We start from the raw sequence: 15,203 nt of genomic DNA on the forward strand, positions 1-15,203 counted from the left end.
ATCACAACTCCATGGGCCCTCAGTTCTATAGTCATTGGAGCCTTCCAGAGTGTGATCAACAAAGTCTGATTCCCCCAAGTCTACTGATTTCCCCGGAGCCCCCTCAAAATCCAGCGGCACCAACCAGATCACAACAGGTGCGATGGAGAACGTAGGTCTTCCAGGATCCTCCGGAATAACCAGGGTCCACTGGGCTCCACTGGGCTCCACCGGGGTTAACCGGCTAACCCAGGAACCTTCGGGGCCACCAGGAACAATGGGGATGCCAGACCATCTGGAGCATGCAGAACAGGCAGAGGAGAAGGCAGGTCGGCCATAACACCCCCGCCGAGCCATCGGGGCCGCTGCCATTGCCGGAGCGCCGCTGCAGACGCCGACGCCGCCATCACCGTTGCCACCAGGGCGCCGCCGAAGCCACAAACAATCCCGGAGAGGCCATCGCCGCCGCCGATGGAAAGCGGGCCGAAAAGGCCCAGGCGGCAGCGGGATAAACGGTCCAAAAGGGGCAGGCCAGACCGCAGCGGTTGATAACAAAGTGGCCCAGAGTTGAAGTCCACCAGTCTTAAAGTCGCCAAGGTTGGACACCCCTGACCTAAATGAAGAGAGAAAAGAATCAAGTCATGGGCTTCTTTGTAAAAATGTTGACCATCTGCCAAATTATTAACCTTATGTTTAATAAGCAATTATGCTTAATGTTCCTATTTTATACAAGCTGGAGAATTTGGCTTGCCAGGTCCCGGGATTATTCTTTCAACTGCAGCCTTCAAAGTGATCTATTTATATTTGTGATGAACTGGTCTCCTGGGACCTTTCTAATTTAAGGGCTCTGTTCTTATAACTTACTTAATTGGATCACTTGGGAGATAACGTATTGTAGGGACGGGCAAAACTGGGTTAATTAACTGACCTAGTCAACTACTGTAATCTCAGAGGATTATTTTTAACCCAAACCAGATGCAGGCACTCCCAGGGTTAAACTCATCCCAAGAGGCAAACATGCCATGGGGAGACCCAAATTCAACTAATGAAACCATTTTCATTCTCAGCCTCCAAGAAAAAGACCTGGAGGGTAGAAATGAAAAAGTAACCCTTGTCATATCTCCTAGGGAAGAGGAAAATGGTTATCAATCTGTATGTCTCTCTATCTATTTCTATCTATCCATTTATCCATCTATCATATATCTATCTAATCTATCTCTATCTCTATTCATTCCCCTCTGTCTGTCTGTCTATCATCTATTATTTATCTGTTTGTATCTATCTATCTATCTATCTATCTATCTATCTATCTATCTATCTATCTATCTATCTATCTAATCTTCATTCCTCTATTATCTATCTCTATCTATCTATCTCTATTATCTGTCCCTATCTATTTCTATTCATGCATCTGTCTGTCTATCATCAATCTATTATTTATCTGTCTATATCTATCTATCTATCTCTCTATCACCAATCTATTATTTATCTGTCTGTCTACATCTGTCTCCATCCATCTAATCTATCATGATCATCTATCTCTATCCATTCATCCATCTATTTATCTCCATCCATCCATCAACTGTCTGTCTCTCAGTCTATCTATCTATATCTGTCTGTCCGTCCGTCGGTCCGTCCATCCATCCATCCATCCATCTATCTATATCTATATCTATATCTATATCTATATCTATATCTATATCTATATCTATATCTATATCTATATCTATATCTATATCTATATCTATCTATCTATCTATCTATCTATCTATCTATCTATCTATCTATCTATCTATCTATCTATCTATCTATCTATCATCTATCTATCTATCTATCTATCTATAACTATTATCATCTATCTATCATGTTTTTGAACCATCCATCTCCCTCAGAGAGGGACTCTGGGTAGAGTACAGTAAAGTGATAAATTATAAAAACATTGATTAAAAATTTAAAATTTAGAAGGAGATAAGGATGATTAAATGCTGCTAAAATTATTTAAAAGGGGAACGGAGGACTCTCAGGGGACTAACCAGCCCCACAGCTGCCCAGCTCCTCTGAGCTCCCCCTACAAGTTTACAGACCCATGTTCTGACTGCCTTTCGGAAGGCCATGTGAGTTGGGAACTGTCTCTTCTCAGGGGGGGGGAGGGTGTTCCAAAGGGTGGGGGCAAGGGCAGGGAAAGCTCTCTTCCTGGACCCTGTCCATCAGAGTTCTTCAAGTGACAACTTATGTGTGATGTATTGGGCCTGTTTTACTTGAACTGTACCACATGTTTTTGAATGCTGTTTGAGATTGCTTAATTAAGGAGTTGGGTAACGTCGCTGGCTCCTCAGACAAGCAGTCTCCAGGACCACCATTGGTTGGCTCTAGGGTGGCAATAGGCTCCTTCAAACCTATTGGCCGCTGCCTAGTGGCCAGCAGTATAAATAGCTGCGCAGAAGCCTTGGTTAACAGTTCAGTTCCTGCATTCAGTAAAGCACGTTCCTGCCTGAACTTTCTCGCCTCGCCTCCTGCTTGCAACAAAGAACCCAGTACACAACATTATGTATATGACTTACATAAAAATCACATGATTTTAAGAGGGAATTAATGTTACGTACATTTCTATTTTAAATTCAGCCTTGGTTCATTGCTTTTAAAGTCCGTTAAAGTACAGGGCCCTTGGTGCTCTCTCAGCTTGTTCATTTTCTTGCATACATTTCATAACCAAACTGGGTAACATCATCTGAACTAGAAAGTAATAATAATAATAATAATAATAATAATAATAATAATAATAATAATAAGAAGAAGAAGAAGAAGAAGAAGAAGAAGAAGAAGAAGAAGAAGAAGAAGAAGAAGAAGAAGAAGAAGAAGAAGAAGAAGAAGAAGAAGAAGAAGAAGAAGAAGAAGAAGAAGAAGAAGAAGAAGTTGGAAGGGACCTTGGAGGTCATCTAGTCCAACCCCCTGCTAAGGCAGGAAACCCTATACCATTTCAGACAAATGGCTGTCCAGTCTCTTCTTAAAAACTCCCAGTGTTGGAGCATTCACCACTTCTGGAGGCAGGTTGTTCCACTGGTTAGTTGTTCTAACTGTCAGGAAGTTTCTCCTTAGTTCTAGGTTGCTTCTCTCCTTGACTAGTTTCCATCCGTTGCTTCTTGTCCTGCTTTCAGGTGCTTTGGAGAATAGCTTGGCTCCCTCTTCTTTGTGGCGGCCCCTGAGATATTGGAACACTGCTATCATGTCACCCCTCACCCTTCTCTTCATTAAACTACACATACCCAATTCCAGCAACCGTTCCCTATATGTTTTAGCCTCCAGTCCCCCAATCATCTTTGTTGCTCTTCTCTGTACTCTTTCTAGAGTCTCGACATCTTTTTTACATCGTGGTGACCAAAACTGGATGCAGTATTCCAGGTGTGGCCTTACCAAGGCATTGTAAAGTGGTATTAGTACTTCACGCGATCTTGATTCTGTCCCTCTGTTAATGCAGCCTAGCACTGTGTTGGCTTTTTTGGCAGCTGCAGCACACTGCTGGCTCATATTTAACTGATTGTCCACTAGGACTCCGAGATCCCTCTCACAGTTACTACTATCGAGCAAGGTACCACCTATACTATACCTGTGCATTTGATTTTTCCTGCCTAAATGCAGAACCTTACTTTTTTCACAAGGAGTGGGGTTTGCTTTAAATTAATACTAGACCAACTAGATCAACAAGTAAACAATACTCCAATCCAGGAGCTTGGTAGACAAGCAATCTATCAGTAAATAACAGCCTAATCAAGAAACAACCATGAACATACGGGAGAAGGGCAGTATATAAGTCTAATAAAGATAAAGAAAGATAAAGAACACTCCCAATAACATTTGACAGGCAAACTACTATATATATATATACAGAGCAAACCCCACTCCCTTCTAGCATGGATGAGGTTACCTACTAGGGCAATGAAATGTCTGCAAGAAAACAACCAAGCTCAGTGAGCACCAAGGATACTATAATTCAAACCTGAGCTACAATCTTCTATCAGTCCCGAAAATTGAAGTTTTATTGTCCTCGCCTATTCCTCTCTCCCTTCTCCGTTTTTAGAGCTCTCAGAAGAAAGTCAACCAATTGCAAGGAGCCATTGAGCTGATGAGAACAGGATCACGAACCTCCTCTCAAGAAAGGGAATACCCAGAAAGTGGATCCCCGCCCCTTCCAAGCAAAACGCCGCCGTCTCCTCAGTGCGACCAAAGTCCCAGCTTTGAAGTGTAAGCGGTTATCCCTCCAGTTCTTTAGAAATTTGGAAAATTTAGACTTTAGAAAAGAGAGGGATGTAAGAGTTGAATGGACTTGAACTACATAGTACATTAGTTTAGTAGGCGCTAAACTGGGGTTGGCCATGTGTGCTTGGGTGTGCATGCATGCGCGTGTAATTTACACTAGGGCTGTGCATGCTTTAAAAAAGGGAAGTGTGCATTAGCAGAGGTATAGAATCAAGATGACGCAAAATCTTAATGCCATTTTATAATACCTTGGTAAGACCAGACTTGGAATGCTGCATCCAGTTTTGGTCGCCATGATGTAAAAAAGATGTTGAGACGAGAAAAAGTGCAGAGAAGATCAACAAAGTTGATCAGGGGCTGCAGGCTAAAACATACAAAGGACGGTTCCAGAAATTGGGCATGTTTAATGAAAAGGATTAAGGGTGACATGATAGCACTGTTCCAATCTCTCAGGGGCTGCCACAAAGAAGAGGTGGGTCAAGCTATTCTCCAAAGCACCAGAAGGCAGGACAAGAAGCAACAGATAGAAACTAATCAAGGAGAGAACCAGCCTAGAGTTAAGGTGAATTTTCCTAATAGTCAGAACAATTAGCCAGTGGAATGACCTGCCTCTGGAAGTTGTGGGTGCTTTCATCACTGGAGGCTTTTAAGAAGAGGTTGGATAACCATTTGTCTGAAATGGTATAGGGTGGTTTTAAGCAGAGGGTTGGGCTAGAAGATCTCCAAGGTCCCTTCCAACTCTGTTACTCTGTTATTCTGTTAAGTGCTTTGGGTCTCTGCAAGGCCTCCCTCCCTCCCTCTTTAAAGCCGCGATCTCAGCTTTAGGCAAGGCAGGGAAATGCTGCCCTATTGCTAAAGAAGATGACTCTTTAAATTTAGACTGACTCTTAAAATAGTGGCATCTTTTTCTCTGGCTCAGAGAGACCCCCTTGAAAAAAGTCAGGCAGCTTTAATAAATCGGGAGGGAGCTACTGTGCTTGCCCTCCACGGGGCAGGAAATTCTTCTGGTTAGCACAAGTAGTCCTTGACTTGCAGCTGTTCATTTAGCAACCATTCAAAGTTACAGCAGCACTGAAAACTATGACTTATGACCTTCGCAGCATCCCCATGGTCACAGGATCAAAATTCGGGCATTGGGGGGGGCAGGATTGCTGGAATCTCACTGAACAGCCTCAGTGATCCGTTTAACGCCAGAAAGGGTTAGAAAATCAGGGTGCGACTCGTTTAACAACCGCCTTGCTTAGCGATGGAAATTCTGGTCCCGATTATGGTCATAAGTCAAGGACTACCTGTGCTAGGTCCCTCTATGGAAGAACCGGAGCTGCTTACAACGATGAAATCTTGGCAGTCCGTTTTCCAAGTGCTGACGGTGCTGATTCTTTTAGATTTCTACGACCCAACAAATCAGATTGCCGGGCTTCCCCCTCTTCTTGTGAGAACCTGAGGTTTACCACCAAAAAAGAACAGCTCTACCTCTTCAACCAAAGTTTAGCCCTGCATCATCTTGGCCTCCGGAATAACCCCACCGGCAAAGAGGGAGATTTCCATCACCACCTATTACTGGCTAAGGAAGTAGGCAGTCGAGTGAAGCCCCAGGATGAGTGGGAAGACCAGGCGACCATCTTGGATCTCCCTGGCGCCGTGTTGTACATGAAGGACCGTCACCTGGAAAGCAGGCTCCAGCTTCTTAGCAGCTCAGAGAGACTCCGTTGTTTGTTGATGCAGCCGCAGCACGAAGGGAAAGGAAGAAGAGAAGACAGTTCAGATCAGTCTTGGTGCCAGAGCCCTTCCACACTGCCAAGCGTCGGCAAAGAAGGGAAAAAGGGAAGAGCCAGCCCAAAAGATTTGATGGACGATACACTGGAGCAGCTGTTCCAGGTCAGTAGAGAAAACCTGGATCAAGGAGAGAATACCACAGCTGGGCAGGACAATTCCACCGAAGTTCCTCTGGATTTATCGGATTATGGAAAGGGAAGAGAAAGCGGCGCCAACTGGCCTCAATCCTCAGGGAAACGTGAAGGGCGAAGTCCAGGCAACGATGAGAACGAAGGCACTGTTGTTCAGAAAGCCACTTTATCCAGCTGGCTTGGTATAATCCAGAAACAGCATTACGGGAGCCAACCACTGGAACAATTCCCAGCCGGAGCCAAGGAAATTATAGCAGTTTCTCCGGTAAGAAATATATTTTCCATCTCTATGTCTTTTCTTCAGCTATTTCTGCCCCGACCATTTCCTCTGTATATTCAGCTATCGCGTTTCCCCAAAAATAAGACCGGATCTTATATTGATTTTTCCTCCAAAAGACGCATTAGGGTTTATTTTGGGGAAAATATGGAACTAAATGCGTCCGTCTGGCTGACAATCTTAACTGGGGCTTATTTTGTGGATGGGGCTTACATTATGAGCATCCTGAAAAACCATGCTAGGGTTTATTTTCCGGTTGGGTCTTATTTTTGGGGAAACACAGAATTCACACATACTGGTAGTCCTTGACTTATAACAATTCATTTAGTGACTGTTCGAAGTTACAACGGCACTGGAAAAAATGACTTATCACCGATTTTTCACACGTGTGACCACTGTGGTAACTCATTGGTCACGTGATCAAAATTTGGGTGCTTGGCAACTGACTCATATTTATGACCGTTGCACTGTATTGGGGTCATGTGATCACCACTTGTGACCGTCCCAGCTGGCTTCCAACAAAGTCAATGGGGGGAGCCAGATTCACTTAAGGACTACACGATTTGCTTAACGACTGTGGCAAAAGCTCATAAAAATGGGGCACAACTCACTTAGCGACATAAATTTTGGGCTTAAATGTGGTCACAAGTTGAGGACTACCTGTACTTTGAGGCCACTTATAATTGCTTACAATTACACTTGCCTGTCAATAGCGTTGGCCTAGCTAAGGTTTAATTAGGCCGTTATGCTACACTAAAGTATTGATGGTCCCTGAGAATTGACTTCAGTTAATACTGAATTCACTGAATTTTAAGGGACGCGGTGGCTCAGTGGGTTAGGACGCTGACCTTGTCGATCAGAAGGTCGGCAGTTTGGCGGGTCGAATCCCGAGTGCCGCATAACAGAGTGAGTGCCTGTTACTCGTCCCAGCTTCTGCCAACCTAGCAGTTCGAAAGCACGTAAAAATGCAAGTAGAAAAATAGGGACCACTACGGTGGGAAGGTAACAGCGTTCCGTGCGCCTTTGGCGTCTAGTCATGCCGGCCACATGACCATGGAGACGTCCTCGGACAAGCGCTGGCTCTTCAGCTTTGAAACGGAGATGAGCACCGGCCCCTAGAGTTGGAAACAACTAGCACGCATGTGCGGGGGAACCTTTACCTTTAACTGAATTTTGAGTTTCATTCAATATATTGAAAAATAGATTAAGATCTGAGTTAACCTTGTGAATGAAGTCACGACAAAAGGAAATAAGTGACACCTCAGTTTAATAAAGCATTCTGGGGAAGTGTTCTCCATTATTTTTATTCGTTATTTTTATTTGTTAAATTTATTGGCTGCCTATCTCGCCAGGGGGCTACTCTAGGAGGCTTACAATAATAAAAAAGAAGAAGAATCAAAAGAGTGTAAAAAGAACGGAAGCAAAATAATAGAACAATGAAATAAGCAATGACAAAGTGTTTCCATTGAAATACCCATCAAAACTAAATGTTGCTTAAAGGTTTTCCCCTTTATTTATATTTCCTTTCCCTGGATGCTGATAGTCCTTCAATCTTCACAACCCTTCTCCAAGGCCTACACATTCTATACCAGGGGTCTTCAAACTTGGCCCTTTTATGACTTGTGGACTTCAATTGCCAGAATTCCTCAGACAGCGTGCCTGGCTGAGGAATTCTGGGAGTTGAAGTCCACAAGTCATAAAAAAGGGCCAAGTTTGAAGACCCCTGTTCTATACATTCCCCCACGTAGGAGAGAAGTCTAAACTTTGGGGATGCAACCCAGATGTACATTTTGTCCATTGTATTTGAAGTCTGCTAAGCCAAAGTCTGTTAAATTGAGGGCTTACTGTGCCAACTAGGCCAAAGTTGCCCTGTGGTACAAATGAAGATGGTAAATCTTCCACTCATGTGAATACAATAATTAAAGAGAGAAGCAACCTAGAATTAAGGAGAAATTTCCCGTCAATGAGAACGATTAATCATTGGAACCACTTACCTCCAGAAGTTGTGGGTGCGCCATCACTGGAGGTTTTCAAGAAGGGACTGGCCAGCCATTTGTCCGGCATGGAACAGGGTCTCCTGCTTGAGCAGGGGGTTGGACTAGAAGACCTCCAAGATCCCTTCCAGTCCTATTGTTCCATGTTCTGTCCTCTAGCATAGTCCTTGTGAATGCTACAAGACTTTGTAAGGCTGTAACGTTTCTCTCTCTTAAACTCTGTGGCCTCTGCAGATATCTTTGCCACAACAAGCTGCCATGTCCAAGACAACTTCACATGATTCCACTGCTGACAAAGAAGTCCAGATGCCTTTTCGAGGAGAGAATCAAAACCCTGAGCAGCCAGGTAAAAGAGAGCCATATTTTGCGTTTTTTGGGAGATTGGAACACACTGTATATAAGACTCTGGACAGCCGTTTGTCTGAAATGGCATAGGGCAGAGGTCTCCAACCTTTTGGGCACCAGGGACCAGTTACATGGAGATAAGTTTTTCCACAGAATGGAGGGGGTTGGTTTTGTGTGCTGTCTGCATCCCCAAATGGGGCTTTGCTTGTTTGTGCAGACTGGTTGCTAGCATCCCACAGCCCACAGACCAGGGGTTGGGGACCCCTGACATAGGGTCTCCTGTGAGCAGGGGGTTGGACTAGAACAAGGTTTTAGGCAACCTTGGCTCCTTTATGAGTCGTGGACTTCAACTCCCAGAATTCCTGAGCCAGCATGGCTCAGCTTGGAAACCTCTCCCTTTCCCATCAGCGTTGCTGGCTCAGGAATTCTGGGAGTTGAAGTCCACGAGTCATAAAAGAGCCAAGGTTGCCTAGCCCTGGACTAGAAGGTCCCTTCCAATTCTGTTATTCTGTATATACGGGATATAGGATGTTTTAGAATAGCGACTTCCAGAGGAGATAATTGAATTAAAGCAGGAATGGGGAACCGTCCCTTTGAGCTGTAGGCAATTGCAGCTCCTAGAATACCCCAGTTTAATGAATCAATGTTCAATTTTATTTAGGTTAAAAAGAACCTCCAACTGTACTGCTGATGTTTTTTGAGCTAGGGAGGGAGATGATTTTGACCAAAATGAAGCTTTGAGAAGTTCAAACAGGAACAACCGATCAGAAAGAAACAAGCATAGCTACCTATAGCTGCAAAGCACCCTCTCCAGTTATATTGAAATCCCATATGTGGGCTTGCAAGCAATAACCCTTTAACGAATAAAGGCGAATATAGGATGGCATACGGTAGGGTAGGGTAGGCCCAGGTAGAATAGAATAGAATAATAAAAAATAGACTAGACTAGACTAGACTAGACTAGACTAGACTAGACTAGACTAGACTAGACTAGACTAGACTAGACTAGAATAGAATAGAATAGAATAGAATAGAATAGAATAGAATAGAATAGAATAGAATAGAATAGAATAGAATAGAATAGAATAATGATAGGAGAGGAGAGGAGAGGAGAGGAGAGGAGAGGAGAGGAGAGGAGAGGAGAGGAGAGGAGAGGAGAGGACAGAACAGAATAGAATAGTGATAGGATGGGATGGGAGGGGAGGGGATAGAATAGAATAGAATAGAATAGAATAGAATAGAATAGAATAGAATAGAATAGAATAGAATAGAATAGAATAGAATAGAATAGAATAACTTTATTGTCACTTTAAATGTACACTAGGCAGCTTGCATTAAAATGAAATTCTGTTGCCTTCAGCTCTCAAAGGGTAACCACCTCCAATATACTCTACATCAGGGGTGTCAAACTCAATTTCATTGAGGGCCACATCAGCATTGCGGTTGCCCTCAGGGGGCCGGGTGGGTGTGGCCTGGGTGGGCGTGGCCTACTGGGTGGGCGTGGCTAGAGTGCGTATGGCCTACTGGGTGGGCGTGTCCAGCTCTACATCGTTTGCATGAAGGGTGCCTATGGGGGCCTGGGCAGGAGTGGGACAGATCTGAGGGTCTCTGGCAGAAGGAGGGTCTCTGGGCCAGGGCCAAGGCAGTGGCGGCCGTTCCCTCACTGTTTCCAGGATGGCTTCGCGGGCCGCATGAAACCACTTTGCGGGCCGGATCTGGCCCCTGGGCCTTGTGTTTGACATGTCTGCTCTACATAAAGATGACCTCCCCCGATGGCTTCTAACAAGCAAAGATAATTGGGATATGTTTAATGACCACAGCAGTGATTTGCTTAACAACCATGGTAAAACCGGGTGCAGGTCATTTAACAGCTTCCTTGCTTAGCAACGGAAATGCTGGTCTCAAATGTGTTCCTAAGTCAAGGATTACTGTACTTTTCAGCTACATCAGATATCAATTAATCCAAATTTGAAAATGGCTTGCTGAACCACTGGTTCTAGAGCAGTAATCTCAATGCACGTTGGAGTTCTACCCATTCTTGAGCAAGAGACATTTTTCAGGACGGACAAATTGCTAGAATATGAAAATTGAGATCCTTCATTTTCTCACCCGCTGTCATGTGTAGCTTCCAGAGAGCCCTTGTCATCTTCCCAGGAAATGTTTAAAGTTGCTCAACCAGTAATTTCATTTCTCTTACAAGGGAAGGCTCACATCCAGGATTACGTGTACCATAAATCTTGTTAAACAAACACCTCGGAGTTTAAGTAAACTTGGAGTCTAATAGACAGTTGGCCTTTTGTGCTCAACTGTGGAACTTTGAGCCTTTCATCAAGAACGACTAGAAATTTTTGGCACTCATCCGACTTTATACAGTCCTGAATGAGCCCCACCCTATCAGACCCTGAGTCCAGGTCAACATTTTTATTTGGAACAGCTCCCCAGAGTCTACAGAGCTCAAGCATTGCCTCCTTCAGTACCAAAATCAACCAAGGGAATAGCTTGCCTTTAGAAGGTGGGGTGCTCCATCGTGGAAGCTATTAAAAAGTGACTGGACAACCAAAGAAGAAATAGGGGAGACATGATAGCAGTGTGGTTGGAAACTGATCAAAGAGGGAAGCAACATGGAATTAAGGAGAAACTTCCTGACAGTGAGGACAATTAACCAGTGGAACAGCTTGCCACCAGAAATTGTGGGTGCTCCATCACTGGAGATTTTTAAGAAGAGACTGGACATTCACCTGTCTGAGATGGTATAGGTTCTTCTGCTTAAGCAAAGGGCTGGACTAGAAGACCTCCAAGGTCCCTTCCAGCTCTATTCTATTCTATTCTATTCTATTCTATTCTATTCTATTCTATTCTATTCTATTCTATTCTATTCTATTCTATTCTATTCTATTCTGTTCTGTTCTGTTCTGTTCTGTTCTGTTCTGTACTATTTTGTACTATTCTGTTCTGTTCTATTCTATTCTATTCTATTCTATTCTAGCAGGGGGTTGGACTAGAAGACCTCTGAGGTTCCTTCCAACTCTATTATTCTATGTTCTAAAACTGGAACATGGGACCTTCTACAAATAAAGCAGAAGTCAAACACGTAACTGAGCAATGGACTCACAAATACTTATGCAATACTGTATGAATTATCCCTGATCCTGGCGATTAGAAAACCACGTGCTTTTCTGTTTTCTCAGCCCTTAAGGGGGAAAAACCCTTTTCTGCCCTACATACTTTCCTCTACTCAAAAAAAAAAGAGGGGGAAAAATGGCGTTGCTAGACCTTGTGACAGACGTTGATCTCCTTATATGCCTTTGTCTCTTTTAGATAATGGCGATGCTGACTCACTGAAGGATGATTCTGATGGGACCGTCGTATCTGAGAGTGAGGTCCGTTTCCATGTTTTGAAGGGGTCAAAGTCATCCTGTCTTTCAAAGATGGGATATGACATCATCAAACAGGATTGGGAAATTGGATCTTCTGGATTTTGCTGAACTACAATTCCAAACAATCTTTCCTATTGGCATTATTGATATGGATGGCTGAGAAGAGTACGGGTAGTCTTCGACTTTACAACCATTCGTTTAGTAGCCACTTGGAGTCTTAGGTCAAGGACTACCTGTACTGTAATTCAGGAACTTCTGGAGATCTTCAGCTTCCTCACTACGGGTCTGAGAATTTTGTAATTGCTTCCTGTCTCATTAGGCTTATTATTTAAGCCAGGGGCCTTCAAACTTGGCATCCTTAAGGCTTGTGGGCTTCAACTCAAGCTGGCTGGGGATTTCTGGGAATTGAAGTCCACAAGTCTTCACTAAGTGACTGCCTGATTTAAACCACAATAAAAACCACTTGTCTTATGGCTGTACCTAAAAGCACATGTCCCTGTGGTCATGGGAATATAACCAGACCTGATTTGACCATTTGTGAAAACCCGAGCAGTATTTTCCAGTAAGTGGAAAAGAGGACAGATTTCCTGAATCAGAAGTCCCCAACCTTGGCAACTTTAAGACTTGTGGACTTCAACTCCCAGAATTCCTCAGCCAGCCAAGCTGGCTGAGGAATTCTGGGAGTTGAAGTCCACAAGTCTTAAAGTTGACCCCTGCCCTAAATCACCTGACATTTTTCTTCATTCATCTTAAACCTGTCTTTATCCATTTCTCTGATTTATATAGACGGTTGGTACTCGTGAAGAAACAGCTCTCTCAAGAACTTCGGTAAAAGACGAATACTGCTATGTTTCTGAGAACATTCAGAATTTGCAGAAGAAACGGAAAAGGGGCCATGATTCGTCAACGAAAGGTAGAAAATTCTTCCTTTCCAACTATTTTAGATTTTGCATCCCAAAATGTCATACATTGCCCTGATTTGCTAATAAGATAATCCATAAATATAACCAAGGATTAAAGTGCCGGCTTAGAAACTAGACCACGAGTTCTAATCCTACCACAGGCATAAAAGCCAGCTGGGCGACTTTAGGCCAATCACAGGAGACTGGGAAGTCTAATCCCACCTTAGGCATGAAAGCCAGCTGGGCGACTTTAGGCCAATCACAGGAGACTGGGAAGTCTAATCCCGCCTTAGGCAGGAAAGCCGGCTGGGTGACTTTAGGCCAATCACAGGAGACTGGGAAGTCTAATCCCGCCTTAGGCATGAAAGCCAGCTGGGTGACTTTAGGCCAATCACAGGAGACTGGGAAGTCTAATCCCGCCTTACTAATGAAAGCCGGCTGGGTGACTTTGGCCAATTATCAGGAGATGATGAGTTCTACTCCTTAGGCATGAAAGCCAGCCCAGTCCACCTCACAAGGTTGTTGTGGAGAAAATAGGAGGAGGAAGGAGTATTAAGTGTGTTTGCAACTTCCCTGCAAAAGGGCAATATTTTCACCCGGTTCATTCCAGTAAAATTACGATTGCAATATCCATTCTTTTCCTCCTCCGGTAACCTGGATGCTTTCAAGAGCCCTGGAAAACTTGATTCTTACCCAGCCACAGTTTCCCACTTCTCTTTTTAGACCTTCATGCTTTTAGACTTAGTGTATTTCCCCCTGACTTCTACTATGTGGAATTAGATCTCTGTCAATCTCTCTCTCCCACTTTCAAACTCCATCCTTATTGTCAACTACAGGAGGTAGTCCTCAACCTACAACCACCAAAATTTATGTCGCTGAGCGAGAAATTTGTCGAGTTTTGCCCCCTTTTACAACCTTTCTCACCACGTTTGTTAAGTGAATCACTGCCGTTCTTCAATTAGTAAGCCGGCTGTTAAGTGAATCTGGCTTTCGCATTGACTTCGCTTGTCAGCAGGTCGCAAAAGGAGATTACGTGACCGCGGGACACTGCCACTGTCATAAATGTGAGTCAGTTGTCAAGCATCTGAATGTAAATCCCATGAGCCTGGGGATGCTGCAATGGTCGAAAGTGTGAAAAGCGATCATAAGTCCCTTTTTTTTCCAGTGCTGTTGTAACTTCGAACAGTCCCTAAATGAACCGTTGTAAATCGAGGACTATATTAGACAGGTTCCCATGCCTCTTTATGTTTACTTCCTCTGGGGCTCTTTTCTAACAGTGTCCTCTGGGCTCCGACAAATTACTGATGGGATTGGTTCAATAATAATAATAATAATAATAATAATAATAATAATAATAATAATAATAATAATAATAATAATAAACCTTTATTGTCAAAGTACAACATGTGTACATTGAGATTAGCTGAGCCTCCCCCCGTGCTCTCTCCCCCCAACACACAGTGACAACAAACCCTCCGTCCCACCACACTATGTGAACCAACTATACCACACACCGGCCTCCCAAGTCAATTCTGCATAAGATTATGTCCCATTTAAAAGCCTAACAGCCCACGGATAAAAGCTATTTTTCAGCCTGTTGGTACGGCTGGCTATATTCCTACATCTCCTACCGGATGGTAGGAGAGTAAAGAGATACCGTCCAGGGTGTGAGTCATCCCTGAGAATCTTCCTCACTCTTCCAAGGCAACGGGCCTTGTCATCCAGTGGTGTCAGGGAACAGCCCACAATGTCTTGTGCTGTGCTCACTACCCTCTGTAATACTTTCCTGTCCGCAGCTGTCAGACCAGCATACCAAACCACAATACCATACGAGAGGACGCTCTCTATAGTAGACTGGTAAAAGAGGGTCATTAGCTGTTGTTCTACCCTAAGAAGAAAACCACCGAAGGAATTATGGGCCTGTTCTTCCCTCCATCCTGGATTCCATGCTGTATAAATATTTAACCCAAGTTATACAATTGCGCTGCGATAAGACGCGGAGCAGAGACTCCGGCGTTTTAGCACGGAGTGAGCTTTTCTCTAAATGGTGATCCAAACCCCCAGCTTGGAGAGGGAAAGGGGAAAAACTTCAACTTGAGTAAGTGTGGTACACACACAGTCCTGCTTGTTTACTTGGCCTTTTCGAAGGAACCTTGATTGACAAAGCA

The 15,203-nt window shown here is 43.9% G+C and overlaps 1 protein-coding gene across 8 annotated transcripts in view; it reads left to right on the plus strand.

Annotated features, from left to right (window-relative positions):
* Window positions 1-15,203, plus strand: part of RBBP8NL (RBBP8 N-terminal like) — a 59,182-nt gene that overhangs the window by 39,415 nt on the left and 4,564 nt on the right. For all 8 annotated transcript variants that reach the window (XM_081322824.1, XM_081322828.1, XM_081322829.1 and 5 more), the window contains 5 exons: window positions 4,055-4,218; window positions 5,619-6,405; window positions 8,646-8,757; window positions 12,075-12,136; window positions 12,920-13,046. In XM_081322824.1, coding sequence (XP_081178950.1) covers window positions 4,055-4,218; window positions 5,619-6,405; window positions 8,646-8,757; window positions 12,075-12,136; window positions 12,920-13,046 — 1,252 coding nt within the window. The remainder of the gene's footprint in view (window positions 1-4,054; window positions 4,219-5,618; window positions 6,406-8,645; window positions 8,758-12,074; window positions 12,137-12,919; window positions 13,047-15,203) is intronic.

Source organism: Vipera berus (assembly GCF_964194415.1).
Source record: "Vipera berus genome assembly, chromosome: 3".
Lineage (NCBI taxonomy): Eukaryota > Metazoa > Chordata > Lepidosauria > Squamata > Viperidae > Vipera > Vipera berus.